Genomic DNA, 27529 nt, shown 5'->3' on the forward strand with positions numbered 1-27529 from the left:
TGGCTACCTGTGGTCAAAATGAGCTGCAACATTCCTGAGGAGACGAGCCGGTGGTGTCCCACTTCCAGAGTCTGAGCCTGCTCACTGTAAAGACACATATTTTCACTTTTGCATAAATAACAAAACACATATTCACTGTACAGTATTATATTTATTGGACGAAAGGTTATCCACTATGCTTAAAAGGCATCGACTGCAGCTGTTTCTCTTCAGACCTGACATAGACTTCTTCCACCGCTGGCCGTCCCTTGTTGTTGGCACTCACAAGGCTGATATTGTGCATTCTGCTCTTTAATTGGGATCCCTAGGAGACTCTGTCCATAGTCTCAGCAAAACACAGAACTTCTATCAGGCAGCCTAAGCTAAGTCCAGTAACCAATTACCGAGGCATGCCCCAGTGGAGCTGCTGCAGTCGGGATTACATTTCCAGCTACTGCATTATAAATGGGCTATAGCCTGCAGTGATTTCCCTAATATTAAGTTATTGTGCAGATACACGTTGATTCCTAACCCCAAGAGGATTTTAAACAGCGCTTCTCTATAAATACATGGTGAAAGACATTGGGAAACTAATTTAGTGGTGGTATAATAGAAACCGTATTCAGTAAATGTCCTTTTTAAGATTCATATTGCACATTGCTCCATATGCTGAGATTACCTGACAGCGCTCTGTAGAAATGACACTACTTTTAGATGTTTGAGTTTATCATTAACCTATTTGTTTAAAAGGAGAACTTCTCTGTACATCAAATCTCAAAGGATGAGATAAAAAGTTTTCTTCTGAACTGCTAAAAAGCATGTGCGTAACAAAAACACAAAACGGTTGTCATGACGATTTTACAGACATTTCCTTTCCTTTATGAGTGAATGTTGAATGAAGGTAAAAGATAAACCTTTGAACCAGCACCTCAAAGCACCACCGAAAATATTTCATTTATTTCACTATTCAGCCTTGCGAAGTCAGTGTGTGGGAGTGTGTGAGTGAAGGAGGTGGGAGAAGCATTGCTTTGTAACCTCAAGGCCATTTATATTCAATGACAATTCACAAAGAAGGTTTGCCTTATTGTCTCTGAGACAAAAAACAAAGCCACGAAGTGGATAAATCCTATTCGAGGTGATGTTGTACAGTAATATATAACATGTTCCGGGGTGTTAACAGAAAAAAATATTATTTATTATTTGTACAATACTGTTTCATTTTGCTGCAGTTGAATTTTATTTGATTTATGTGCTAAAATAACAATGGGATGCCATTTATTAGCTATAGCAGAAGGTGCATTCATAAATCTATACTGTGGAAGCTGCTCGATGTAAATGTGAGGTTCACTAATGTATTTGCCTTTCATTGCAGCCTTGCGCCGAGAGTCTCTTGTGGTTCAGAATAAAGAGAGAAAGTGCACAGCCTGCCCTGCAGTTCTCTCCCGTTTTCTTTCTCGATGATATAGGCGCTGTATTTTCTACACCTCGCTATAGTACTCGGTGAAAGCCCTGGAGACGCAGCTCAATCTCGCCTTGACTGACAGCTGTAGCGTCATCACTGCGCTCTCAATAAAGCCCGTGTTTGCAAACGCGCACAGGCAAAGGCCGAGAGGAAAAGCTGAAGTAAAGGATGGACAGACGTACGTTTTAAGGATACTGAAAGCAGATTAAACTGTGGTTGTTTCTGTCACTTGGCAACTTTCGCCATGACAACGTTTGACTTCTCCGACATCGAGGCGTTTTTGGACTTGCATCCAGATTTGTTTGAGGAGTATCTGGTGCGTAAAGCCAAATGCGAACAGGTGAGCCGCTGGCTGAAGGAGCACCCACAGTCCTCCAAAGTGTCTCAGGCCGATGAGAAACGCGGTCAACTCAGGGACCCGCTGTGGTCCACAAACCCGGACGGACTACGGCGCAGATCGTCCCATATGGAGCTGCGGAGAAACTTCGCTCGCTCCAAAGCCACAACCGCACACCGGACCTATGACGAGCACGTGAGCCTGAGTGAGCACGAGTCACAGTCAAGCATGAGGCGCCGCGCGCTTCTTCGCAAAGCCAGTTCCCTGCCTCCGACCACAGCTCACATCCTCAGTGCTTTGCTGGAGTCCAGGGTCAGCGTCCCACAGTACGCGTCCAGTGCCATAGACTACAAATACAGACTGAAGGAAACGAACGAGCGGGAGTTCTTCCTGGAGCTTGTGAAAGACATCTCCAACGACTTGGACCTGACCAACCTCAGCTACAAAATCCTCATCAACGTGTGCATCCTCGTGGATGCAGACAGGTGCTCGCTCTTTCTGGTCGAAGGCCCCCCACAAAAGAGGACACTGGTGTCCAAGTTTTTTGACGTTCATTCGGGGACCACCGTCCGTCCCTCCTCTAGCACTTTAGACTCCAGCGAGGTACAGGTGGCGTGGGGCAAAGGAATTATTGGATATGTGGCAGAACATGGGGAAACTGTCAACATCCCAAACGCATATGAGGTAAATCACATCAGTGGTTTGTAGTAATATTGGCTTTAAAACAGAAGGCACCTGTAATCTATTATTTGTGCAGGACAACTTGGTTTGGTTTGCAGACTTTATGAGACTTCTTTGTGACTTCCCCCAAAAAGTCCTTTCATGTATTGTTTACATCAGCTACATTGTGTATTAGTGAATACATATTAGAATAGTCATAAAGGTTCATCCGTTGAATAGTAACAAACTATTTATTGAATAACTTCAGAAAAAAAATTGCCTAGCATTCACTGGAAATGCCCATTTACATACAGAGCAGAGAAGAAAGCATCACAATCCCTTCATACTGGTGTCTTCTTCTGTTATGGTTGCACTGAGCATGAGCATCATTATCCCGTGGCTGTGGGCTGCTGTGGAGAAAACGGTGTTGATGCTGATCCCCCTGAGGTTTGTTCCAGCACTAGGATGTGTGTCAGCAAAGGGCAGTTTGCTATTGTTGTGAAAAACACAGGCAACAACAACAACAACAATGAAATGTCAGGTTGCGTGTCAAATGAAATAATAACAAAAAGAGTGATTATCTTAAAGCTGGGGTACCTGAATTTTAATTAATTAATTATTATTTTTGACACCACAAAGTATGTTGCACACACATAGCAAAAAACAGAGCTTGTTGCTCTGAGATAAAACTAAAAATTCCCCCAGATACCCCAGTTTTAAGGTTGGGATTTCAATGCATTGTTGTTGTGTCCATGGGCAGGACACTTCACTCACATTGTCCGTGCAGTGAGATGATGAGGGAAGGTTGGATGCCTTCGCCACTCACTCCTAATCGTCCCCACACTCCCATATAATGATCTTTAACTCTCTCTCTTTATTTCTTTATGATTTGCACTGATACCTGCTCTATTTGTAATTGTATGCCTGTTGGAGATGATAATTCTTCTTAATGCAATTTCAACAATGACGAACCTCAATTTGAATCTGAAATGGTAAAACGTCGTCATCGAGTGTAGAAAAGTTCTATATAAGACCAATATCTCACTGATGATGCATGATCTGTTGCAGGACCATCGCTTCAGTGATGAGATTGATAAGCTGACAGGCTACAAGACCCAGTCCATTCTCTGCATGGCCATTTGTAACAGTGATGGAGAAGTCATAGGAGTTGTACAGGCCATAAACAAAAATCCAATTGGAACTCCCTTCACAGAGGATGATGAGAAGGTGAGTTTCAGTATCCTAATAGCAGATACCGGGTGCACTTTATTGCTTGTGTTTAGTGTTATTGTTGCAGCTTTGACCGTTGGGTACTTTCATAGCCCAGGGTTGAGCTGAGATTTGGTTTTCCCCTATGCACAAACACAGCCAAACTAATACCACTGAAGCTTCTGAGCAAAGCAGCCAACATTGCAGTTTGCTGTTTGAATCAATGTAATGGGTGCAAAACGGTCCCCAGAAAACAGCACTGCAATGATATAAGAGGAGAGCAAGCACTAACCGAAGCATTCAATATTAAAAATGTCCATTTGTGCAATATGACCACTAGACTCTATATTCCTGGAGAGTTTTATGTTTGCTTTGGATTGCACTCACTAAAATATGTATATTTTATTGTTATGATGAATGAGTGCTATATCCTGTTTCTAAAGTAATGAGAACTTTTATGGTGTGCTTGGACACATTACATATTATTAAGATTGAACTTAAGTTTGATATAATGGAAAAGTGCAGGGTAAAATAAAGAAGTTGAAGTAAAGCAGCAGGACACTAAATCACTGCATAATAACATTTGCTCTTTTTAAACAACTGTTTGTCAGCTGATGCCCAAAGTGATGTTGTTCTGTCACTTATTCACTGCTTTGATGGATGTAGTCTTGCACATTCATAATTTCAATTCCAAACTGTATTCATTTACCCTCTTTAACCCTCTCTGCTTAATAGGTGTTGCAGATGTATTTGCCTTTTTGTGGTATTTCCATTTCAAATGCTCAATTGTTTTCTGAGTCTCGCAAAGAGTATGAGCGCAGCCGTGTAAGTGAATGCCTTGGTTATTATGTCACATCATTTCGTTTGACTGGAGTGAATGCCCAGTGATCCTGTCCCTCGATGCCACAGGCTCTGCTGGAGGTGGTCAATGACCTGTTTGAGGAGCAAACCGATCTGGAGAAAATTGTGCGGAAGATCATGCAGAGAGCGCTGACTCTTCTGCAGTGTGAACGCTGCTCTGTGCTGCTCCTGGAGGACATAGACTCACCAGTGAGACATTTACCTCATTTAACTTTCCATAGTTGTCTCATCTGAAGGTCAAATAAACAGATAAAATACAGACTTGACATTTGAACTTGCAGGTTGTGAAGTTTTCAAAAACCTTTGAACTCATGTCTCCATTGTGCAAAATTGATCGAGATATAAGGTAAAATCCCCCATCATCTTTGGTGAGAAGTCTATTTGACAGATTGATTTTGTACTCTCTGTGTCACTGCCCTTATCAGCATGGAGAAACTCTCTTGCTCTGATTGGCTGATCAATAACAGCATTGCTGAGCTGGTGGCGTCCACAGGACTTCCAGTGAACATCAGTGATGTGTGTCAGGACCCACGCTTCGATGCTGAGGTACAACTATTACTGCTCAAGTCTCAGGAAGTTCTTGTCTGCATGTTAATCCGTTATAACTTCTCATGTCAAGAGATGTATTTTTATACTCATTGGCATCCATGTGTTTGTACTTTTACTGCCTTCTTTCAGTTTTTATAATTTCTTTTTAGGTAAATTTTTCTTTCACCTCTAATTTCATAATCGCCCAATAAAATGATAAATGAATCATTTAGTAGTGAGCCATAGTAGTTGTGAAGATGAGTGAATAATTACTGAAACCTCTGCTCTCCGCTCAGGCAGACCAGGCCTCTGGTTTTCACATCCGCTCAGTGTTGTGTGTTCCCATCTGGAATCGCACTCATCAGATCATTGGTAAGTTAATTATCAAACATATAACTCAACTTGTCTACAGCAGCTGGAAATTATTTTTGGAATGAAATTCTGTAGTATTTTATCAGGGCTGTGTAACTTATTAAACTCATCTGGCTCCTTCACTGGGCTGGCCATGGGTGGCACTATATAGTTCAAGCTTATTTTTTGAGTTTTGACACTTTTCAATTTCAGAGTTGTGATAAACTATTGCTGATTTCCCAATAGTTGTTAATGAACGGTCAGATACAGTATAATAAACAATAATAGATGGATCTCTCAACATACTGCCTCAGCCCCTCTGAGTGGCCTGATGTTTTACAACCAGGGGCACGGGGACCTCTGCAAGTTTCAGATTATAAAAGTAGGACAAGTTATAAGTATTTTATTGTCAAAGGAAACCTGATTATACTGAGGTGCAGTGAACGGTCTGAGTTTGAGTGTATTGCTTTGGACTCATCACAAATCTTTTACTTATAAATGGGGGTTTTACTTTCTGTATAAATGACTGGCAGTATCCTTGAGTTAAAGGGGTATTTGTGGCATAAATAAAGACTCAAGGGGCACACAATACAAGGCCTATCAGATTCGGCCCACATCTGCTTAAACACTGATAGAATTTTACTCAAATCGTGATCTCATCTCTACTGGCCAATCTCAATTATCTGCATGATAGATTTTAATAGTCAGGGCGACAGACAGTTCAGAGTTTAAAGCATTATGTCTCGCGTTTGAGCAGAGGATTATGTTTTATGAATGAAATAAATCTATATGAAAATTGAGGACGATAATTTTTGCTCTTTCACCCAGTCCCAGTTTTCATTCATTCTGTTTTCTAATTTTATTCAACGATAATAAAAACAAATATGAATTTACCCTGCTTCCTTTTTGTAACCGTCTCAACTTTCTCTTTGCGACTGAAGGAGTTGCACAGATCCTCAATCGCCTCGACCGGAAGACTTTCAACGACGCAGACCAGCGGCTTTTCGAGGTCAGATTATCTTTGTCCACTTTTTTGCTTTCATTCACCTTCAAACATTCTTACTTGTATCTGTCTTTGCAGGCATTTGTTATATTTTGTGGGCTCGGAATCAATAACACGATGATGTACAACCAAGTGAAGAAAACATGGGCCAAACAGTCGGTAGCACTTGATGTAAGCACAAAAGCTTTTAATGCCAATTTAATGACTTCTTTTAATGACCATACTTTGAATTTCTCCATATATTGAGGATGTTGTTACGGCTGCCGTAAGAAACGTTAATTAGTGTTGCCACTCCGCTGCCCACTATCTAACTGGAACACTTTATCCCCAGTAAACATGTTTCTGCTTCTCTAGTATATAAATATTTCAGGCATTTTAAATAATTCATAATGACGATGAGTGTCAGCCTGCTCGGAGCACATCAAAGACAACGCACTCATTTCTCTGTCTCTGCAGCCGCTCAAGCTGCTGTTGGGGCGAAACCAAAAATGTTTGTACAAATTGGTTTAAAACATACTTTGATCTTGTGGTGTATTTATCGAACAATAATGGTTGGCTTGGATTTTTTTGGGAGAGGCATGTGTTTATGCCAATTTACGTTACCCGGGGCAACCAGCGCTGTATTGAACAATAACTTCATAACGAACTCAGTTGTTTACTTTGTTGTTTACTCTTTTTACCTGGCATTCTACAGAGACAGTATTCTTACCTTGTGGCAGCTGCAGTGACCTGCCGTAAAAGGTGTTGCTTTATATGATCCCCAAACACGGCAAAACATTTACCACTCTGTGATTTATTCTTTTTCAGATGTTGTCCTATCATGCAACATGCTCCAAGGTAGAAGTGGACAGACTTAAGGTGAAGAAAACTTACACAACTGAGCTTTGGTGGTGTGAGTTCAGAGATTAAAAAAAAAAAGTTAAACAACACTTGATTACTTTTTAAATCCACAGTCATATTACGGTAACTTAATGCTTGTTACTTGTTAGGCCATATTTGGCTTTATGGACATAAATCTGACGGTTGTATGATGTTGGGACTCTTTGCTGTGTGTGTGTGAGTGACAGCCGTGTCCTCTCTCTCCCTGAAGGCGGCTAAGATCCCTCTGAGCTGTGAGCTGGGCATTGACGAGTTTCACTTCAACGATTTTTCTTTGGACAGCGACGCCATGATTACGGCTTCGCTTCGGATGTTTTTGGAACTTGGCGTCGTTCAGAAGTTCAAAATAGACTATGAGGTGAGACAAGGGCTTTGACGAAAGTGCAGCAGATGTCATGTCATGTCATGGGAAAGCTCATGAGTGGTGTTTTGAATCTAAAACCATGGCACGTTATGACATAGACATGGTTTTATGCAAGGTTCCCTGTGTTGTTTTTCCCAAGTGTAAAAAAACATATTCCTCTATAGACAGTAGATTATGTTCTTACTATTTATTGATAATTCTGTGTCTTAAAGGTTTTATGTCGCTGGCTTTTGACTGTGAGAAAGAACTACCGCACTGTGGCCTATCACAACTGGAGGCACGCCTTCAACGTGTCCCAATGCATGTTTCTTATGATCACGGTAAGTCTGGGGGAAAAATGTAAAAGAATAACTTACATGGCCACTATCTGGCAACATGAAAGTGCCCCAGATCTATTACAGATGTCCTGGGTGTCTCTCAACAGCTGCCAGTGCAATTTCTATCTCCATCTCATGTTTGTAAATGTACAGTGGGAACCAGATGTTTACATACCCTGTATAAAAACACACAAATGCATTTTTTTTCTCAGTGTCTGACATGAAACTAGAATTAACTTTTTCTTTTGTAGGTCAATTAAAATTAATTCTACAAAGTCAAAAGTTTATATACATTAAGATTACTATACCTTTAAACTATTTGGGAAAGCCCAGATGACGATGTCATGACCTTGGAAGCACAAGTCAGGTTCATTGGTTCTCTGCCAGAAAGAAGCTCTTACTCCAAAAGAAACATGAAAAAGACAGTTTGGAGTTTGCAAATACACACAAGGATAAAGACTTTCATTTTTGGAGACATATCCTGTGGTCTGACAAAAAAAAAGAAGGAATTGTTTGGCCAAAATGACCATCGTCACTTTTGGAGGAAAAGCCTGAGAACACTATCCTAACTGTGAAATACGGGGGTGGCAGCATCAGGCTGTGGGGTTGTTTTGCTGCAGGAGGGACTGGTGCACTTCACAAAATAGATGACATCATGAAGAAAAAAAACACTATATGGAAATATTGGAGCAACATCCCAAGACATCAGCCAGGAAGTTAAAGCTTGGGCACAGATGGGTCTTCCAAATGGACAATGACCCAAAGCATATGGCCAATACTGGTTACAAAGTGACTTAAGGATAACAAAGTCAATGTTTTGAAGTGGTCATCACAAGGTCCTGATTTGAATCCAGTTGAAGATGTTTGGGCAGAGCTGAAAAGGCATGTGCACGTAAGGTGGCCTACAAATGTGTCTCAGTTACACCAGTTCTGTTTTGGAGGAATATACCAAAATTCCTTCCAATTATTGTGAGAAGCTTGTGGAAGGAAATTCAAAACATTTGACCCAAGTTATACAGTTTAAAGGCAATGTGTAGAAAATTCTATCTCTCATTCTTCTGGCATAGCAAATAGAAATATGTTTTGAAATTCTAATTGACCTAAAAAAGTAAACGTTAATTCTGGTTTTATGTCAGAAAGTGAGAAAAAACATGCACATGTGTCTTTTTATAAAGTGTATGTAAACATCTGGTTTCCACTGTACATAGTTGTACACAACGCAATCTTGGTTTCCATAACTATTTGGTTTTAGTCAAAGGATTTGGACACAAGTGGCTGGGTTTTAAAAGCAAAACAAAAAAAAGTACACTTGTAATTGTGCATAAACCAGCCTTACACTACACGAAGAAAACAATAATGTATATCTAGTTTGTTTTCTTCATATCTGGGGACACTGATAAGTCATGTTTATAAAATAATAATAATGATGATACTAAATACCTTCATATTATCCCACCTTTAAGCTTCCGTTAATTAAAGTCTACATTACATTTGAAATCATTAATGAATCGACTGTTGTTTTGTTGGGCTAAACAATATAAATTAAATTAGATAAATGACTTCCGTACATTTCCCCACACAGACGGCCAATTTCCAGGACGTCATGACTGAGGCAGAAATCCTGGCTCTGATGGTGGGATGTTTGTGCCATGATTTGGACCACAGAGGCACCAACAATGCCTTTCAAGCCAAGTAATGGTTCACAGATATACCAAACAATGGTAAAATATGCATATTAATGCAATGATGTGATTTGTTCTGAAGGACCGGCTCTGCCCTGGCTCTACTCTATGGGACCTCTGCCACATTAGAACATCATCACTTCAACCATGCTGTCATGATCCTACAGAGTGAGGTACAAGCTACATACTTAATAACACATTTGATAATAATACTGCATTGGTCTTGTGTAGAGCTTTTCTACAAATGTTGGCCTCTCTGACTTGCTGGCAATTACAATTATTCATTTATTCAATTATTCATATGCCTAGGCAAGGTAGCGTATTGTCCAAGGAGGTAATCAGTTTATGCGTCATAACAACATTAAGTAAAGACTGTCCCTGAATGCATCGAGCAGGACTATGTGTACAAGTGTGTAGTGCAGAGATACCTGAGTTGTGTATCGTCTCTGTATAATGTGCACTGTATACATATGTATGGTGATGAAAAGGCTCGGCCCCCTCATTCTTATGACCAGAAACATGCAACAGCAAAGGTTGGGGCTGGGAGTAAACCACCAGCACCGCCCACTGAGCCACTGCTGCCCCGGTTTTGCATACACTCAATGCTTAGAGTGGGCAGTGCTTCAGTCAATGCAATCATTGACCACATTTGACCATTCTGTCCACTTTAACCCCAGACTACTTTGATCATTGGGACTTGTCCACTACATTGATTTCTATTACCAAAGGACAGAGATGAAAGCTAATTAACATGCTAATAGGCCCTGCGCTAGACTCTGATGAATGGCTTCATCAATACATGACTTTGTAAAGTAGTTTATTTGTTCGCTTGTTTTTTGGGCCACTGTTTAAACAGTGAATTCATTGTGTTTCATTGTGTTGCATTGTATTGTCACAGGGTCACAATATCTTTGCAAACCTCTGCTCTAAAGAATACAGCAACATGATGCAACTATTGAAGCAGGCGATTCTCTCGACGGACCTGACGCTACACTTTGAGTAGGTCTTTTTTTCCTTAAAAACAATCTGACCATAGTTGGATGAAGTGGGTAAGAAATAGTGAAAATCCTCTTCACTGTTGCACATACCGTTAATATGTCTATGCTTACAGTATGTCAACAGTGATGATCATTTTGTGTACAGAGGCATGAACACTGAATACGCATATGTTTTTGTGACATTGGCATCAAATGACAAGATCATCCTAGTTTCTCTGATTTGCAGACGCAGGACGAAGTTTTTTGAACATGTTCTTTCTGGTGACTTCATCTGGACTGATGACGACCACAGAGAGGTCCTGAGGTACTCACTTCTCAATGATAAATAAAGTAACAACTATTTACAAAGAAAAGAAGACTATTTAAAAGCTGAATATGCAGCGGATCCAAATGTGGACTTAATTTGATTGTCCTGCACAGGTCTATGTTGATGACAGCGTGTGACCTGGGCGCTGTCACTCGACCCTGGAAGGTGTCCAAACAGGTCGGACTTTCACTCAGCTATGTTTCTGTTGAAGTGACGTGTGTTTTGTCCTTGAGTGAAGACTGTCTTCTTAATCTGTTGTGCAGTTTCCTGAATCAATGAAACCCTCATTTATTAGGGGTTAATTTACATAAGTATTGGTGAAAGCAGGGGGATGGTCAGTATGTTTCTAGTTCATGGGAGAAATCGTGATTCCAATAATCCCTGAGAAGTTTTGTTCTGTTATCATAAATAGTATGATGCGTATACGCTCATGAACCGTAATACTAACGTTGTGTCTTTTGTTGTTGTAACTATTTCTTTAAGGTTGCAGAACTGGTAACAAGTGAATTTTTTGAGCAAGGGGACAGAGAGCGATCAGAGCTGAAGTTGACCCCAGCGGTAAGACAGACAATGTGTCTTCAGATCATTTGTAATGTAGATATTTGACACTGCGCAAACTACACTATTGACAAAATTACTTTTCCTTTTTCCACAGGCCATATTTGACCGCAATCGGAAGGATGAACTCCCTGTGCTGCAGCTGGAATGGATAGATGGGATCTGTAAACCCCTATACACGGTAGCTACACAGCAATATAACCTGATTCAAGTAACCAACAGTTGAAAAACAAATCTCTCTGTATACAGGTGCTACTAAAACTAAACAGGAAAGTACAGCCAATGGTTGATGAGATCGACTCCAACAGGATGAAGTGGGAGGAGCTTTGTTCATCCTATCGCCAAACGCGTCGAGCTTCATTGTCCAATCAGAGCACAGAGCAAAGTGAGGCTCACAGAACCGGGGAAGAGGCCAGATCTGCTGCGGTCAAGGATCCAGTCACATCCTGAGTCATATGCCAGCATTGGTCCAGGAACTGCTGATTTCAAATCTCCAGAGATCATCCAGCAGCTCATCCTCCCAAATAAGACATGGGAACAAGCTTTTACCATCTCTGAAGGCTTTGCACGGAGTTCGGCTTCTTCCATGACTCACTGTATTCTACTCAGGAGTGGGGCATGCCTTTTCCATCCCCATTGGAAATAGCAAATTCATGCGCACTCTTCAAACCAAAGACAGCCAAGTTTTGTATTGAGAGCTGTTTCAAAACAAATATATTCAATGCCTTTACAAACTGCAGGAGTCACTGTGATCGGCAGCCATCCTGAATGTATGTTGTTCCTCAAAGTTTTGTTTCTAACCTGTGGCATGATCATTTTTAATGCTGTTTACTGATCTTACGTTGACTAGTGATTATCACTGAGACTTACTGCATGTACAGCTTTACTGTAATGTTATTGTGACTAAAACCTGAGTGTACTTTATTATTTTGTGATTTGTTGGCACATGTCGACGTGTGAAACATGAAAATGTTTGTTTTGCTTGTTACAATGCCATATCCCTGTTACAAATTGTCATTATAACTTTAGTTATAGCTGTGAAAGTTATATTCTGTTATTGAACATGAGTATTACAGTAAGCCCTCCTCAGGAATAAGTTCAGTATGCAAAATTACATGTGTTTCAAAAGGTCACTGAATGTCACATTCGACTGTTTGCTGGTTTAAGTCTTCTTTCAACACAATGCACAATGTGTTCTCAGGAGAACTATAGCACAAATTTTGTTAAGTACTTTCATAAAATGAATCTCAACACAGTGGTCGATCCTTTAGGTGTTACATGTACACAATGGTTAGCCATATTCCCACGTTGCTCCCCAGCACGCTCTGTTACAGTTATAATGCATGTGTTTTGTCACAGACTCAATGCCTTGAATGCCAAATGAGATTTGCTTTGCATGAAAGCGTCTTGTGTTTTAGGATTTCATTGCTGCTGCATATGTGTATAAGAAAAGTCTATTTTGAAGATAGATATTTACTGAAAGCCTAAATGTATAATTTTTCAGATTTATGAAAGAAGCACAACTAGAATTTTATCGCTGTTTATAAGCTCCATTGACCAAAAAAGTAAAGCCATGCTCTTATGTTTCGTGAATAAAAAAACTTTTGGCATGGACCCCTCCCCCCTGTTTGTATCGACACCTTACTCAATGAATAAATTAATGGATACGTCAATGATACAATGTAAAAGAATGGCCTCCACAAAACCATGACTCTACATATTCATAACAACTCTTTGAAATCTTGTTATGCATGATGGGCGTTTGATGTTGATATAATAAAGAATAGCAGAGAGGTGAGGCAACAGTAGCAGCCTCACACGGCTGCCTCTACCAGCTGCCGGGCCCAGCCTGAGCCGAGCCAGACCTTAATCTATAATTTAGCAGGGATTTGGACACAGTGGGCTGTCCTCGGGCGGATGTTGGGAAGAAGGACTATGTGGCTATGTGGCTTTCATCTGGCTGCTCCTCTCATCTGTGCCTCCCCCTCCCTCTCTCTCATGCACATAATGCTATCTGCCATTCACTTTGACAGCACATACTGGAAGGTACAAGGACAGATAGATTAATATCTTCTATCTAGGAGAATAAGAGGCTTTAGTTAAAAATAGTTAAAAATGAATACATAAATAAAACATATTTTGACATTTGTGACATGAGTCCAAGAAGAATCTTTCATGCCATGAATCTGTGAATTTGACAATTGTTTCTTCAACATGAAATACAATTCTGCCGACGAAACTTAAAATCTCTACTTTGGGGAAAAGAAAATAGAAGAAAAACAAGCTTTTCAATAATCCCTTATCTTTTTGAAGATAACAAAAACATTGCTCCTCAATCAATCATTTGAAAATCCTTTACGATATACAAGTAAATAATGTATGTTGCTAAATATAAAAGTAAGACATGTTGCTCATTACTCGGCCCAGCTGCTGAAGGCGCCGTGTGCAACACAATCACAGCTGAATCCAGAGGACGTGTCTCATATGTATTTTTCACGATGATGTAAAAGCCGCAGATGTAATGGTGTGAGCCCATTAATATTAATGCGTGCTCTCAATGGTAATGTAATGCACCGGGAAATAGCTTTGCTCTCCTGGTTATTTCTTTTATTATGAGCATATTGTTATACAGCAATCTCATTATTTTATTATGAGGCATAATTAAACACATACTTCTTGGTAGAGCTCATTTAATTTAGAAAAGCCCTGTGTGTTAAGCTTTGTTAAGCTATGTTTTCTTAATATGAGGAGATGTGATGCTTTGCTCTAATTAGTTAAACCGTCCTGTCACTAAATCAAGAGTGATTTGCATTTTAAAAAATGATCATGCGTCACACGCAAAATGAGGACACAAAAGGCAAATGTAAATACAAATTACAAAAAAAAACATTACCTCAAGGTTGCAGTTTTTAAATAATATTTTTTCAGCTAGTGCTGTCAAACATAAAAAAAAAAAAAAATCAGATTAATCACACTTTTTACATTTTATTAAACACAGTTCATTATAATGTATTTATTAGGGAAGAAGGTCTTTATTTGTATTGCATTTTTCACAGACAGGCTCACAGCGTTTTACAATGGACAATTTACATTCACTCTGCACACGATGGTGGTGAGCTACGTATGCAGCCACAGCTGCCCTTTGGGACCGACTGGCTCAGGAGTGCATGGCTGCACATTTCTGCGCCAACGGACCCTGCGATCACCACCATTCATTCACTCACACATCATTCCTCCCGGACTATTGTACATGTAGTGATGGGAGAAACCTACGCAGACACGGGGAGAACATGCAAACTCCAATAATACCCAGTGCGGGAATCGAACCCAGAACCTTCCTGCTGTGAGCCACTGGGCATATTCATTATAAACTCTACCAAGATAAAATAGTGTAATTTAAAGCATTTTCTCACATTTCATAAACAAACTAATGATTCTTTCATGAATCTACGTGAAAAGCCTAAATGCTCACAGTGATTTTAATGCTGTGCTCGAGATACAGGAGTGTGTGATACATGTGATGAGATCGATTTGAGATGAATCTGTGCTTCATTATTTAATAACCTTTTGATTAATCAGGAGTTAAAGCATTAACTTGACAGCCCTAATTTGAACTGAATTATTCAGCGACTTAGTGTGAGGTCAGTATCATCCTGACTAGAGGGTGTATAAATCGCTCTGTTGTTAGACTTGAGAATTGTGTTTTTGGAATAACAAAGACCAGATGACTGTTTTTTTTTTGTTAGCTTCCTGCACCTTTGCTGCATGGGTGAATAGCACATATATAGGTCCATCATCCATCCATCCATCCATCCATCCATCCATCCATCCATCCATCCATCCATCCATCCATCCATCCATCCATCCATCCATCCATTTCTTCCACTTTTCCGTTTCCGGGTTGTGGGGGCAGCTGTTGGAGCTGCCCAAATCACATTGCACCAGCCCCTTATGGCTCCTCCTGCAGGTGGTGGGTCCACGGGAAGACGGCCTCATGATTCTAACTGGGCCTGTTGGTCTCTCGTAAGGGTCTGAACCGCTCTTTGTCTGACCCGTCACCTAGGACCTGTTTGCCATGGGAGACCCTACCAGGGGCATGAAGCCCCCGACAACAGAGCTCCCGGGATCATTCAGGTGCTCAAACCCCTCCACCACGTTAAGGTGGCGGTTCCAGGAGGGGCACATATATAGGTGGGATGCTAAATTACTATTTTGACAAACTGCTTTAACTCATGCTTGAATATATATATATATCTGTTTATCAGAGGAGAGGATCTTCATGCACTAACACTGCATATGCTTATCCTGGACTTCTGAATTGCTTGGGGCTGTTTTAGAAATCACTTCACAGTGAACCGTCGCTCTCTCACCACCACAAAAGCCTCCAAAGACACACAGGATGGCTGCGTGATTTCTCTGTGCCGTTTACTGCTGTGCTGCTCTGTCAGGCTGCCTGTCATAATCAAAGCTAACTTTCTGGTATTGTGAGATGGGATGAATAATTGAGTGATGCGGGCGCCGCTGTGGTTGTGTAACAGAGAAGTCAGTGGAGCTCCTCTGGACTCAGAAGTGGAGATGGAAGTGTTACGACAGATAGACTTGATATTTCATCTAGTATACACTTCTTGGGACGAGATGAAAAACTCAACATCCAAAAAATGCCACATGTGCTATGTCACGGGAGAGTTGCTATCATTGTGAGAACAGACGATAATTAATGTTAAATCTTTCTTTATCCCACACATTGCAGCTAACAAACAGCCTTCTCTTCCCTCTCATAAGAAAAATAATGTTTCATGATGTTTATATCAGCAGATGTGTTTCGGTCCTTTCACCCTCAGCTGTCTTCTTCTGTGAAGTAAGTGAAGATTTTAAAAGAAGACAAAACTCTCAACTCTTGATAAAAAATATAAATTATACCGTTTGGTTTGTTTGTAGTTTCAATCAATCAGTCGAGTGAGGAAGACATGAAGACTTGTTAAAAGATGAGGCAGACATTGGTGATGAATTATGCTTTTTATATGAGCAGGATTACGTGCATGCACTAGTAACTCCATCAGAGTGTGTCCCCCTCATGGGCAGTTGGGAACAGGCCTCCCCGTCTCACTCCTGCCCTGTCCTCCCTCAGTGAAAGGGGCTTTCTTTTTTGTCCTGATCGACTGAATGGTTGTCAGCGCTGTCAGAGTGATGGACGGGCTGCTGCTCCACCCCCTCACCCCTCAAGCACAAACTCTGGGGCAGATCGAGACCTGGCCAAATGTGTTCATAATAAACACACAGAATCCACAACAGGTTCAGTCATGGCACCTACAGTAGACGTTAAAACTTGTGTTCGAAAGTTCACGAGTCCAAAGCTGTAGCCAAATATGGTAATGACGGTAACTGGATAAATATCATTCATATGTTCAGTTGTCTTTCACATGTGCCAAAAAAAGAAAGTCAAGTTTCGAAAATATACTGGAAACACAGCAAATAAAATGGAATCTCTATTTGAAACCATTGAAACCTTTGATTACTTTGATTACGGTATTACATTTTCAGGAGTCTTAGCTTTGGAATGCAATATTATTACTGTTGCACAAGGTAATTCTTACTGTAGGGGGCGCTATCAGGTCTTCTCAGTACCTGGTGAAGTGCAAGGGTGTTTCTTGGACAATGCTGAGCGCTCTGTGCTTAGTTTTAGTTGGCCTTGTACACAAAAAAAGTGTGTATGAATTTGTAAAACTGTGTACTGTATGTGAAAACGGAAGCATATTTCAGCAGGTGAAGATATACTGAGGTTTGCGGATTTGCCACACAACAACTTTCTTTCCCAAATGAAAGTGTTTCAGCCTGCACACACTCTGGCCTAATGATATTAAAACTGCCCACAGGAGTTTTCCACTCTTTGGTTTAGCCATGGCCAAAGCTACTTCCTCTTTAGTCCTCTAAAAATGACTGTGCAACATTTTGTTGTTCATGCTGCATAATTGAATGAAGCAACTTTGTAAAAAGTCTCATTGATGTCTTTGTTTTTTGAGGTTCCCAACACAGCAGAGCAGTAAGCTGTTTAGACAAATCCAAGCAGCAGAGAGACGAGTGAATATAGAGGGAGCATTATATGCTCCAGGCATTTGAAACACGGAGAGCTGTTTCTTGCATCGAACTGAGTGAAAATGGCTGCAGATGTGTGAAGTTTAAAAGGAACATTTAGAGGCAGATCCATCTGAACTGCAGCACCTACATTCTGATGCGGAAAAGGTTAATACTGTGTTTACATTTCTTTCAGTTAGCTTATATAAAACATAATACATGCCTTCTTGTATATAATGTATATCTAAAAATATAATTGGATAAAGATCTCGGCCTAAATGAGACAATTAAAGAAATGTAATGTATAGCGATGCAACAAATTGCTGCACTGGAAGATTCCAGTTTGCATGAGAAAAATGTCCATATGCATTGTCCAATAAAAAAAAAATGCTGGATAATCATGTCCAACTGTCCAAATACCTCCATTCGTTCACATGAGCTTGAGTTTAGCCCTGAGCTTGGTTGTTGGATCCATGAATCACTAAACCAGTAAGATTTACCTACACAGAGGTGGTCTTTTAAACTGCTGAAGAAATACCATAGGGTTTTTGTGGGCGTCCAGCCAGCTCTGGCCTTCCAGCTTCAACACAAACAGGAAATGTGTGCTGGTGCAGCTCTCACTCACCTGTCACTTTCTCTCTTCTGTAACATCCACAGTCAAACCACGAAACGAATCATTATCGAATCAAAAATGCAACTGAAATGAAACACATGCAAAAACATGTCCTCAGCATTTGATTCTGTCTCTTCTCTCCTTGAATATAAGGCAGCTCTCAGTCAGACCTCGACAAACATTTTCTTAAAGCCACACTGTGGAACATTCTAGGCAATATAGTGGTTAGCGCTCGTGCTTCACAGCAGGAAGGTCCCGGCTTCAATTCCCACCTGGACGGGGCCTTTGTGTGTGTCTAGTAGGTTTCCTCCTGGTCCTGCAGTTTCCCCTACCACTAAAACATGTACAATAGGTTCCTATCTGGGGCCAGGACTCCCCTGGAAATGACATTCCTAATCTTAATGGGACTTTCCTGGTTAAATAAAGCAAGATCGCAGCCTCACCTCGACCAATGCCATCCTTGCGCCAGGCGGAAGATTGGGCCCACAGTGTTTTAATGTAATGTTTGGTTACCTGCAGTCAAGCCGAAGGAACAAAATCTCCTCATGAGTCAAGTCTGAGGAGAAGTGAACCCACTCACAGTAAAGATGCATGTTTTAGGGGTATTTTTCATAAATCAAAAATGTGAAATGTTAATTAAAGTGTACGTTTTCTGCTATTTGAGAACAATGTTATAGACTATGCCCTTTAATGGATTTGATAAATGTATACATTTAGTGGTTCATATTTCAGTAATGTTATAATGCTGGACATGCTTAAAATGTGCACAGCGAAATTGTGTGATTTGTACAATACAAATTGCAAACTGCAATGATAATATTTTTCAGAAGCAATACATTTAGATAATGTGCCAAAATGCCCAAAAGGACAAATGGTTCATGCAATGGACATTCACACATCAAGTCCAGAGAGCATGTAGCTAGTGACACACACTGTTGCACTGTTCAAACTCTACATCTTGATTTTGAGGGCCATTTGACGTCAACTTTTTCATTTTTTTGACAGAAGTTGTTTTGCTCGTTCAATGTGGGCAGCTGCGGCAATTTATTCGAGCCAAGGTGAATGAGACCCATTCAAACTTGTAGCCTTGATCCCACTGCTCCCATTGAAAGACACCGTTTTCAATTTATCCCTAGCATTTATACATTTATAAAAAGGCTCAATTCATTTTCATAAATACCTCACTAAATGATGTGTTTGAAGGGAAAGGTAAGAATGAATATGTAGAACATTGAGTGCTATGGACATTTAGAAAGCAAGTCTAAAAGTATTTGCAGAATAATTCATAACGTGTTAGAGCATCTCGTGAGGAGCAGCCAGTGGGCGATAATTGTGAATTGTTTTGTATTTGGCTGTAGAGAACAAATAATTTATTTAGTCTGCCGGTTAGTGCTCTCGTTTTGCAATTCTGAATTATATATATTTTTTTACATGTACTAAGGGCTGTCACAATAATTACTATATCGACTTAACAAATAAACAATACATTATTGGGCTCAATATTTATTGTCTATACCTTTATAAAACTTTTTTAACTGAAGCAAATTGGGTTACATTATGTTTCATGTTTATTGCAGCCTGTGAGGTATTTTAGGATATTATTATGCACTTCTAGAATTAAGGTTTACTGTCATTTTCATGTTTCTTTAGAGTCAAAAATATTTCTTTTTATCATTATAGACCCTTTAATTGACTTGTGCATAACTTCAAATCATAACGCCACCCAACAAGGGACTTCCTGTTTTGATCCAGCACGCCAAAATAAAAGCACACAGCTCGTCTCATTGAGTAGTTCAGCAGGTACTAGCAACATCACATGAATAGAATTAAATGCACACATTTTAGATGTTTTGTTTCTAGTTAGGCAGAAAGAAAGTCGAACAAATGAACTACTCAACTAATGAATAAGATGGTGCTTTTATTTTGGTGTGCTGGATCGAAACAGGAAGTCACTTCTTGGGTGGAGTTGTTAAACATTGTAAACACTCCGAGCTTAGCTTGGAGGCGGGAAGCTATTTCCATTGTAGCTGTTGTCATAGTAACAATAAACAAATGTCTAACTATTGTTGGAAATATCAGATAAACCTTATTTTATCATCTCAAATGTCATGTTGTTCTGGCACCGAAAGGGTCTATATGTTCATGCCTCAGTATATCGAACTTCACATTTAATATCGTGACAGGCCTAGCACTGACACAATCGTCTGAGCAGCCTGATTTGTTCTATTTGCAAATAAAGTAAATTGCTGATGTAATGCTGATGCTGCCTTCTGTAGGTACTATCTTTGTGTCATCCAAAGGACCATATGAAAAATCATGTAACATTTTATTCAAACTATGGACCACCAATGAGAGAGACAGACAAAAAGGGCGATAGCAGGAATGTAATTTCTATATGGCTCAAATCAGTTCAATGCCATTGCAGAGGAATCCTTCACCAAAACTGATTTAAAATGCTCTCTCTTTTGTTCCTTGACAACAGCATGATGTATGCGCCCGAGTCCAGCATCTGTCTCCCATGAACATATATCAATCCAACACTATTCTCACGTTCGAAACGGGCCCCTGCTATAAATTTCACTGACAACATCCCTGTAATGCCAGCGCCACATTTTAATAATATGAGACCTGCTTGTGCAAACGCTATGTAGGTAAAATATAAATAATCACATGCTAAAGGTTCACTCAGGAAACACCCAGCTCACGCATTCTTTATCTTTTCAAACAAAGCCGTAAATTACATCAATAAAACATGTCTTCCGGTCTGGCACATAAATTAGGCTTCTTTCAAATCTTGACCAGTGACTCAGCTCCCCACCAGAGCGCGCAGGGGGGAGGGGCGCGCGGAGGTCTGAGAAACTCAAGACCTCTCAATGCATGCTGGGAGTCTGACAGGGGTGGCTGACACTTTAGGCAAATTTGAGTGATTTACTTCATCAAATAAAAGCTATGGAGATCCATTCAGTCAAAGATATTCACACAAAAAAAACATAAATAAATCTCTCCATTCAGCTGGAGTTTTTGGGTAAGTGTATTCAAGAAAGGTATAATCAAAGTGTGGATATTTTTGTCTCCATTTTACAGTCCCTCTTTAGACTCTTTAGGCTCTCCACTTAAGGGCCTTCAGAAGAGCTTCTCGTCGCGGTGTGTGTTAACAAAAGCTGGAGCCCTCGTGTCTCGGCTCTAACAAGGCCCATCTGAGCCGCGCAGGGGAAACTCAAGCTTTGCTCTTCATTTCCTGTGGTGGTGAGAGGCTGCTTCCTGTGCATCAGCCCAAACTTGGGGATTTCTCCGAGCGGTTTCCCCCACCCCTGTGCCTGTGCCCTCCCCTTGCCTTTCACCCTGGTCCCATCTCCCTCCTCAGCTGCAAACAATCTCTGCTGACAGAGTAACGGTTTCCAGATCGGCTCCTGGTCAGAGTCAAACCGGAGTGACATTTTGGAGCCTGGAGAGTGTAACTAGGCTGTTACATTTTGTCAGGTTTCAATGAGTATTAACACAAAACAAGTCATGGTGGAAATTACCTCTGCGTTTCCCTCTACATTTCCCACACAAGTAACTGTCTGTCAAAGATAGACACATTTAAGAGCCTCCAGTACCTTAAATAGTGCAGACAAAATGGTCCTTTCTGGTTCAGGTAAAACATTGCATTGGTGTTGGAAAGCAGCAGAGTTTCTTTCCACGTTGATACTGAATTTCTAGACAACTCACTTCACTGTCACTGCCACCAGTTTAAACATAATTGACAAAAAAGCAACAGGCCCTGACAAAAAGTGTGTAGAGTGGGCAAAGAGCCGAGGCACTCTGAAGATAAAATTAAAAGTCCCGGAACTTCGTCAGGTCTAGTTTAGACCCTGTTTCGTCCTGATTTGATCTTGACTGAAGTCTTGGTGATGCTTTGAAGGTCAGACATGTGGTGCGAACAACTTACTCATTAACACAAATACTAGTGTACGTACATAGACAATGGAGGCAAGATGGATAAGTCCCCCAGATTCTTTTTCCTCCGTTTGAGGAGATGCTTGCAAATCTCAAGAATTTAGATATGTGATAATTTTCTTCCACGTGGCATTGAGGTAGGGCATTAAAATTGGTAATAGAATAAATTTGACTTGATTCTGCTTGTAAAAACCCTGATGAAATTGACAAATTGTGATCGATATCGGCCGGCCGATGTATTGGGCTGATATTTGGGTATTTTTGATATCTCGATATATCCGATATCTGCCTTTTATCTGCCTTTTATCTGCCTTTTATCGGCCAATTTCTCTGTAACCGAAAGTGAAAACTTCCTTGGCTTTCAAACAACGCATTCCCCCAATTTTCAGTTTTCAGGGTAAAGGATCCGGGAAATATTTAGGAGGATCCAGCAAAAAATGTATCTGATATAAGGGTGTTTTATGAGAGTGTTCCGGCAAATGTTTTGGCCTGTTCCCCCAATCCATCACATCAGACCAAAAGTGTTCCTGAAAATACTTATTTACAAATTAAGCACTATCAGCCATGAAGGGTACCCTTCATATCGGCATCGGACCCCAAACGTCCATATCGTCAAGCCCTTGACACAATGATGTGCTGGAATGGAACCAATGACTTTTGGATCATTAACATCTATCTTTCTTGCATAATACTAGGCCTTTGGTGCTTGTAAGTGGATCTTAACTATAATGGTACACATTGTCCAAATAAACTGCATTTTATGTTATTTGTTTATATCAGAACTTGACTGAAAGTGAGTCAGCCTGCCCGTTAAAATAAAATACAAGCTTTGTTCTTTTGCTTTGTGGTTGCAGGCGAGCCACTGTCAGAACCTGTTTATCGCTGCTCTTTTCCAGATGCAACTCGAGAACTGCTTAGTGCCTCAATATGCTCAGAGCCTGCCCCGCCTGGCTCACGCGCCTTCAAATGGGTCAAGATCAGAGGAGCTTTGGACGGGAGAGGTTTCCAGGACATACAGAGAACATGCAGCGTGTATAGATTTTGATGGAGCACTTGGAGGAGCCCAGAGTGCAGTGGTGGGGATTGAGGGCTGTGTGCTGATTGGCTGGGGGAGAGCATCGAGAGTTCAAAGCGCGTGCAGCTGTGAGACAGAGCAGGAGTGAAAGGTCAACAGACTGGATTTCGAGGTCGAGAGAGCCATATATGATACGAGCAGACAGTCAGCAGCTGCACAGTCACGACAGATGTGGGATTTTTTTTTTCCTGCGTAAGAAAATATGCATGTGGTATCTTCATAAATGGGATCCTAAATAGTCCTAAAATCCAAACATTCACCATAGGGTTGCAGAATTAAAGAGAACTTCCTAATTCAAACGTCTAACAAGGCGTTGATTGAGTGACGTTAACAGCAGTGAAAGGGAACCCCTTTCTAAAGAAGGACACTGAAAAGGGAGTGCGAGACAAGTGTTTGGACCACAAGATAACACGACCTCCTCGCTGTCATTTTGTGCTTGCTTCCGGAAAGAGCGGTCCATCAAAAACGCCAGCCGATGCGACACGTTTCACCATGTTTAACTCAAAGTCTTAAGCGACAACCATGGGCTCAATGGTCCACATGCCAAATCAATGTCAAAGAATTTGAATCGTCAAAAGGCCCTCTCCCGAAACCAAACATTCACACTCTAAAAGAATGAAAAGGGAATGTTGGGTCTTTAAGGTTCAAACACAATCTTTAATCCATTTCACTTAAAGCCACATTTGACCCTGTGGGAATGTGAGCTGCTTGTCACTGGTGCCATTCAGCTGCCACTCATGTTGTTACCAGATCCAGCCAAACGGATATCCACAGCAGAAGAGTCTCAGAGTTTGGAAAACAACAAGACACGTTTGAGGTTACTGACAATGTAATATAGTGTATTTCAATGGTTCTCTGTCTGTAGTAGATGTTCTCAGGATGATTTTTTCTTATTTTTCTTATTTGGGTTAGTTAGGTTTCCATTTACACTGTTAGTCACGTCCTGTTAGTCCAGTTATAGAGTCCTTGTCCATGTCTTTGTACTTGGAAAGTAATCATTTATCTTTGAACTACGGCGGCTGCCTGATTTTTGAATATCAGTTCACCTAACTTAATTGTCAATAGAAGTATAGGGCCCCAAAAGAATAAGGAGGAGAAAGAAGTTCTTTGTTTGGTCTTTTGATCTGTTGTTGTTGATTTGTATGCTTACACTTGCATTGCATTTCTTGATGTTGCTCGAAAAAACTAAACTGAAGAAATCTACCACATGCAGAGCACATATATATGGGGTCATCAACAGGAGAATAGCAAGTGCAGACTGAAAAATAAAATATGCTCTTATATGCCAATTGAAATGGTCTGTATCACAGTATAAGGGCCCACATCTGCTATATAAATGAGAGAATGCTGCGTGAGTAAAAAATAAACAATTATCTGCTGCTGATCTACTTTTGTACGTACTACCCATTTTTCACATCAGCAAACGCTTGGTAAATTTCCGTGTTTATTAAAATGGTGTCACTCTCAAACACTTGGAGAAAAAGCAATAGTTAAAGTGGTACTAAGTAACTTGTTTACCTTAATAAATCCTTTCCGTAGTCCCTCTGGGGGCAATACAAATGTTAATTCGATGATTGGGGGGTCTTTCATCTCCCCCTGGTGTCTCTAGCCAGAAAACCACAATTGCAACTTCGCTGCCTACGGGTCAGAGGCGCAATACACACTTATAGAATCACAAAGAAGAAGCTAAAAGGCTAACGGGCAAAGCTGTGGGCTAGCGCCACTTAAACAGTTTTTACAGCCAAGTTTTACAGCCAAGTGTATTTGGATGTATCCCTCTCTCCCTTTGTCTTTTCTGTGAGCGTAGTATTTACTCTCACGGACAATTAATGAATAAAAAACGTAGCATGCTATGACACCTGCAGTGGCGCTAATGGCCTCAAGGGGTATGAGTTACTTAGTACTGCTTTAACACTAATTAAAATATATGTCTGAGCACAGAAGAGGACATTATGTTTAGGGAAAGGAAGAGTTCAGTTTGAGTTCAGCCTGATTGAAACTAATATCAGGCCTAATGAAGTCTCTAACTAAAACTTTGTGTAATAATCCAGTGACATGGCAAAATGCAAACGCAGATTAATATTACAGTGCAAATAGCATTAGCATATCAGTCTGGTAAAGCTCCTGTTTAAATGGTTCATTGAATATATGTTTTTAATGAATGTATATCTTGTGTGTTTATTTAATTGTTGCTGTGTTGTTAATTATAAATTATAAATGTATATTTTTATTTTTATTATAACTAACCAGCCCACTCAAGGCAGTACATGATTTTTCCGAACCACCAGTGGATTTTAAGACTCACAATAATAATAATGATACAAGGTTAGTGCCTTCGAGGTTGTTCCTGTTTTCCTTTCCTCCAAATGCTGCAACACAACAACTCCAAATATTAAATGTATGATAGTTGAAAGAATTAACCATGCTAGCGTACCATTACTACCTTGTTATTATTTTAGTCAGTTTCTTGCTGATAACACTTAATGAAGAATATTGCTTTGTGTTGTTCTTATGAGCTCAAATTATATCAACGACACACACAGTGTTCACTGTCCTAAAGGAGGCCGTGGCTCCAGATTCTACACATCTGTCCAGGTTGTAATGCTACAGAAAGGTGCTTTAGGAGATTTATTTATGTCGTTAGTGTAAAGTGTAAAATGATGAAAATGAAACCCAAGTATGTATTGGATTAAGTTGCTGTGGGCTGCTGCAGAGGTGACTGAGCCGGTGACAAGCTCCTCCGGCCATAACTCAAAAACTGCACCGCTGGATTTGTACTTGTTATCCATATGCACTTAATCAAACTGTTGTAAACGTGTAATGAAATTTCCACCACAGTCATCAATATCAGCCTTTATTAAGCCTTCCTTTGACAGATTATTACTGGATAAGAAAAACAACATGGTGTAACTGGAGACTTGACGCCAAGTGCCGAGGGGCCCCCAGGTGTGAAAAGGAGTCTGGTCAGGGTTGGTTTAAGCCACACAAAAAACACTAGTCACCCTATCCACTGCTCCTCACAGCAGGCTGCCTCCATCTGGACCTGTTCCTGCTCCGACACAGCCCCCATTTGTATAAGAGGGACCTTTTCAGGTGGAAAGAGAGAGAGAGAGGGAGACAGAAAGGCCGTTAAAAATGGCAGCATGACGACAGTACGATGGACTTTATGATGTCTAGTTGAACGTCAGGATCAAGAGCATAAAAAAGTTGAAGTGTAATTGTCGTATACAACATGATATTTATGCCTCACTATCAGTGTTAATGCAAAGGTGAAAACGACACCAAAACATTTTAGATTGAAGATTTTGATAAACATCTTGTTTATTTTTCTGTAATGTTTATTATTTAACTTCTTTACTAAAGTGACACAAGCAGAGGCAAACACTCCAGGTTTCAGAAACTTGCCAATTCACTGGTGTAAAACTATGCATTATCCCATCAAACAAAACAAACATGAAACCTTATGTGCATTTTTAATGCAATCACATTGAGTCTAAAGCTGTGCACTACATGTACAGGTTTGTAAATGGACTAGCATCAGGAAGTGCATCAGATGTAAATAACATCCAAATAAAACCACACCACTGCAGGCTGTGAGGCAGATAGGTTTACTAAATAGAAGTCATTCATTAACTGTTTCTTAATATTCATCATGCGAAGTCTTGCACTTCATTGGTGAAGCTTATAGAGGTTTTGTTAACAAGCCAAAATGATGTGTTCAGCCGAGCAGTAAATTCAGACAGGTCCCTGCTTCGTGCATTAATGTCGTTGCTGCGCCAGCAGCGACAGCTCAACTCTATTAGGTGCATGGTTTCTATGGCAACCGGCCCTAAAGCCCCAAGAGGTCTGACAGAAAGGAGTCAAGGGTCATGGGCAGGTTGTAGATGGCAGATAACTAACACATGTTCAGCTCAAACTCTGGTAAGAGTAGTGACTGAGAGCAGGCTTTAATGTCTAATGTCTGGCTACAGCACTATTCCAAGAAAAGCACGAGTTTGATTATGAAACCTTTCTGCGATATGGCATCCCCCTAGACTGATAAACCTTGATTTTCAAATATGTAGAACTGAAGGAATTAGACTTTTACTAACATTGTTCATGAAAAACATATTTTTCAAGGTACTTCTTAAACAAAAGATGCTTTGCTTTCCATTCATTGCCATAAACACCTAGATGACTCTTTATTCCATAAACTCCAAACAGCTGCCACAGGTCGGCTGAAAAAAAACCTGCTGATCATTAAGATTGACCATAAATGTAATCACAATTTGATCAAAATTCAATATCCTCTTATGTTTCCCCCATTCCCTTAAAACATACAGTAGGTTTATCTTC

At 40.4% G+C, this 27529-nt stretch overlaps 1 protein-coding gene across 2 annotated transcripts; it reads left to right on the top strand.

Moving 5' to 3' along the window:
• The first annotated feature begins 1438 nt into the window (after window positions 1-1438).
• Window positions 1439-12660, top strand: pde11al (phosphodiesterase 11a, like). 2 transcript variants are annotated; one of them, XM_079561227.1, is made up of 20 exons: window positions 1439-2462; window positions 3507-3665; window positions 4383-4472; window positions 4557-4697; window positions 4790-4854; window positions 4934-5054; window positions 5333-5408; window positions 6329-6396; window positions 6469-6561; window positions 7198-7248; window positions 7481-7627; window positions 7846-7953; window positions 9533-9642; window positions 9715-9805; window positions 10531-10631; window positions 10857-10934; window positions 11051-11114; window positions 11421-11495; window positions 11593-11676; window positions 11745-12660. In XM_079561227.1, the coding sequence occupies exons 1-20, from the start codon at window positions 1686-1688 to the stop codon at window positions 11943-11945; spliced, it is 2700 nt and encodes an 899-aa protein (XP_079417353.1). In that variant the 5' UTR covers window positions 1439-1685; the 3' UTR covers window positions 11946-12660. The 2 variants fall into 2 exon arrangements, 1 of the variants encoding a protein (XP_079417353.1); XR_013793107.1 differs by lacking the exons at window positions 10857-10934; window positions 11051-11114; window positions 11421-11495; window positions 11593-11676; window positions 11745-12660 and adding an exon at window positions 10755-10855 and having other exon boundaries at window positions 10531-10691.
• The last annotated feature ends 14869 nt before the right edge of the window (window positions 12661-27529 follow it).

The sequence above is a fragment of the Gobius niger genome, assembly GCF_951799975.1.
Source record: "Gobius niger genome assembly, chromosome: 8".
NCBI classification, from domain to species: Eukaryota; Metazoa; Chordata; class Actinopteri; order Gobiiformes; family Gobiidae; genus Gobius; species Gobius niger.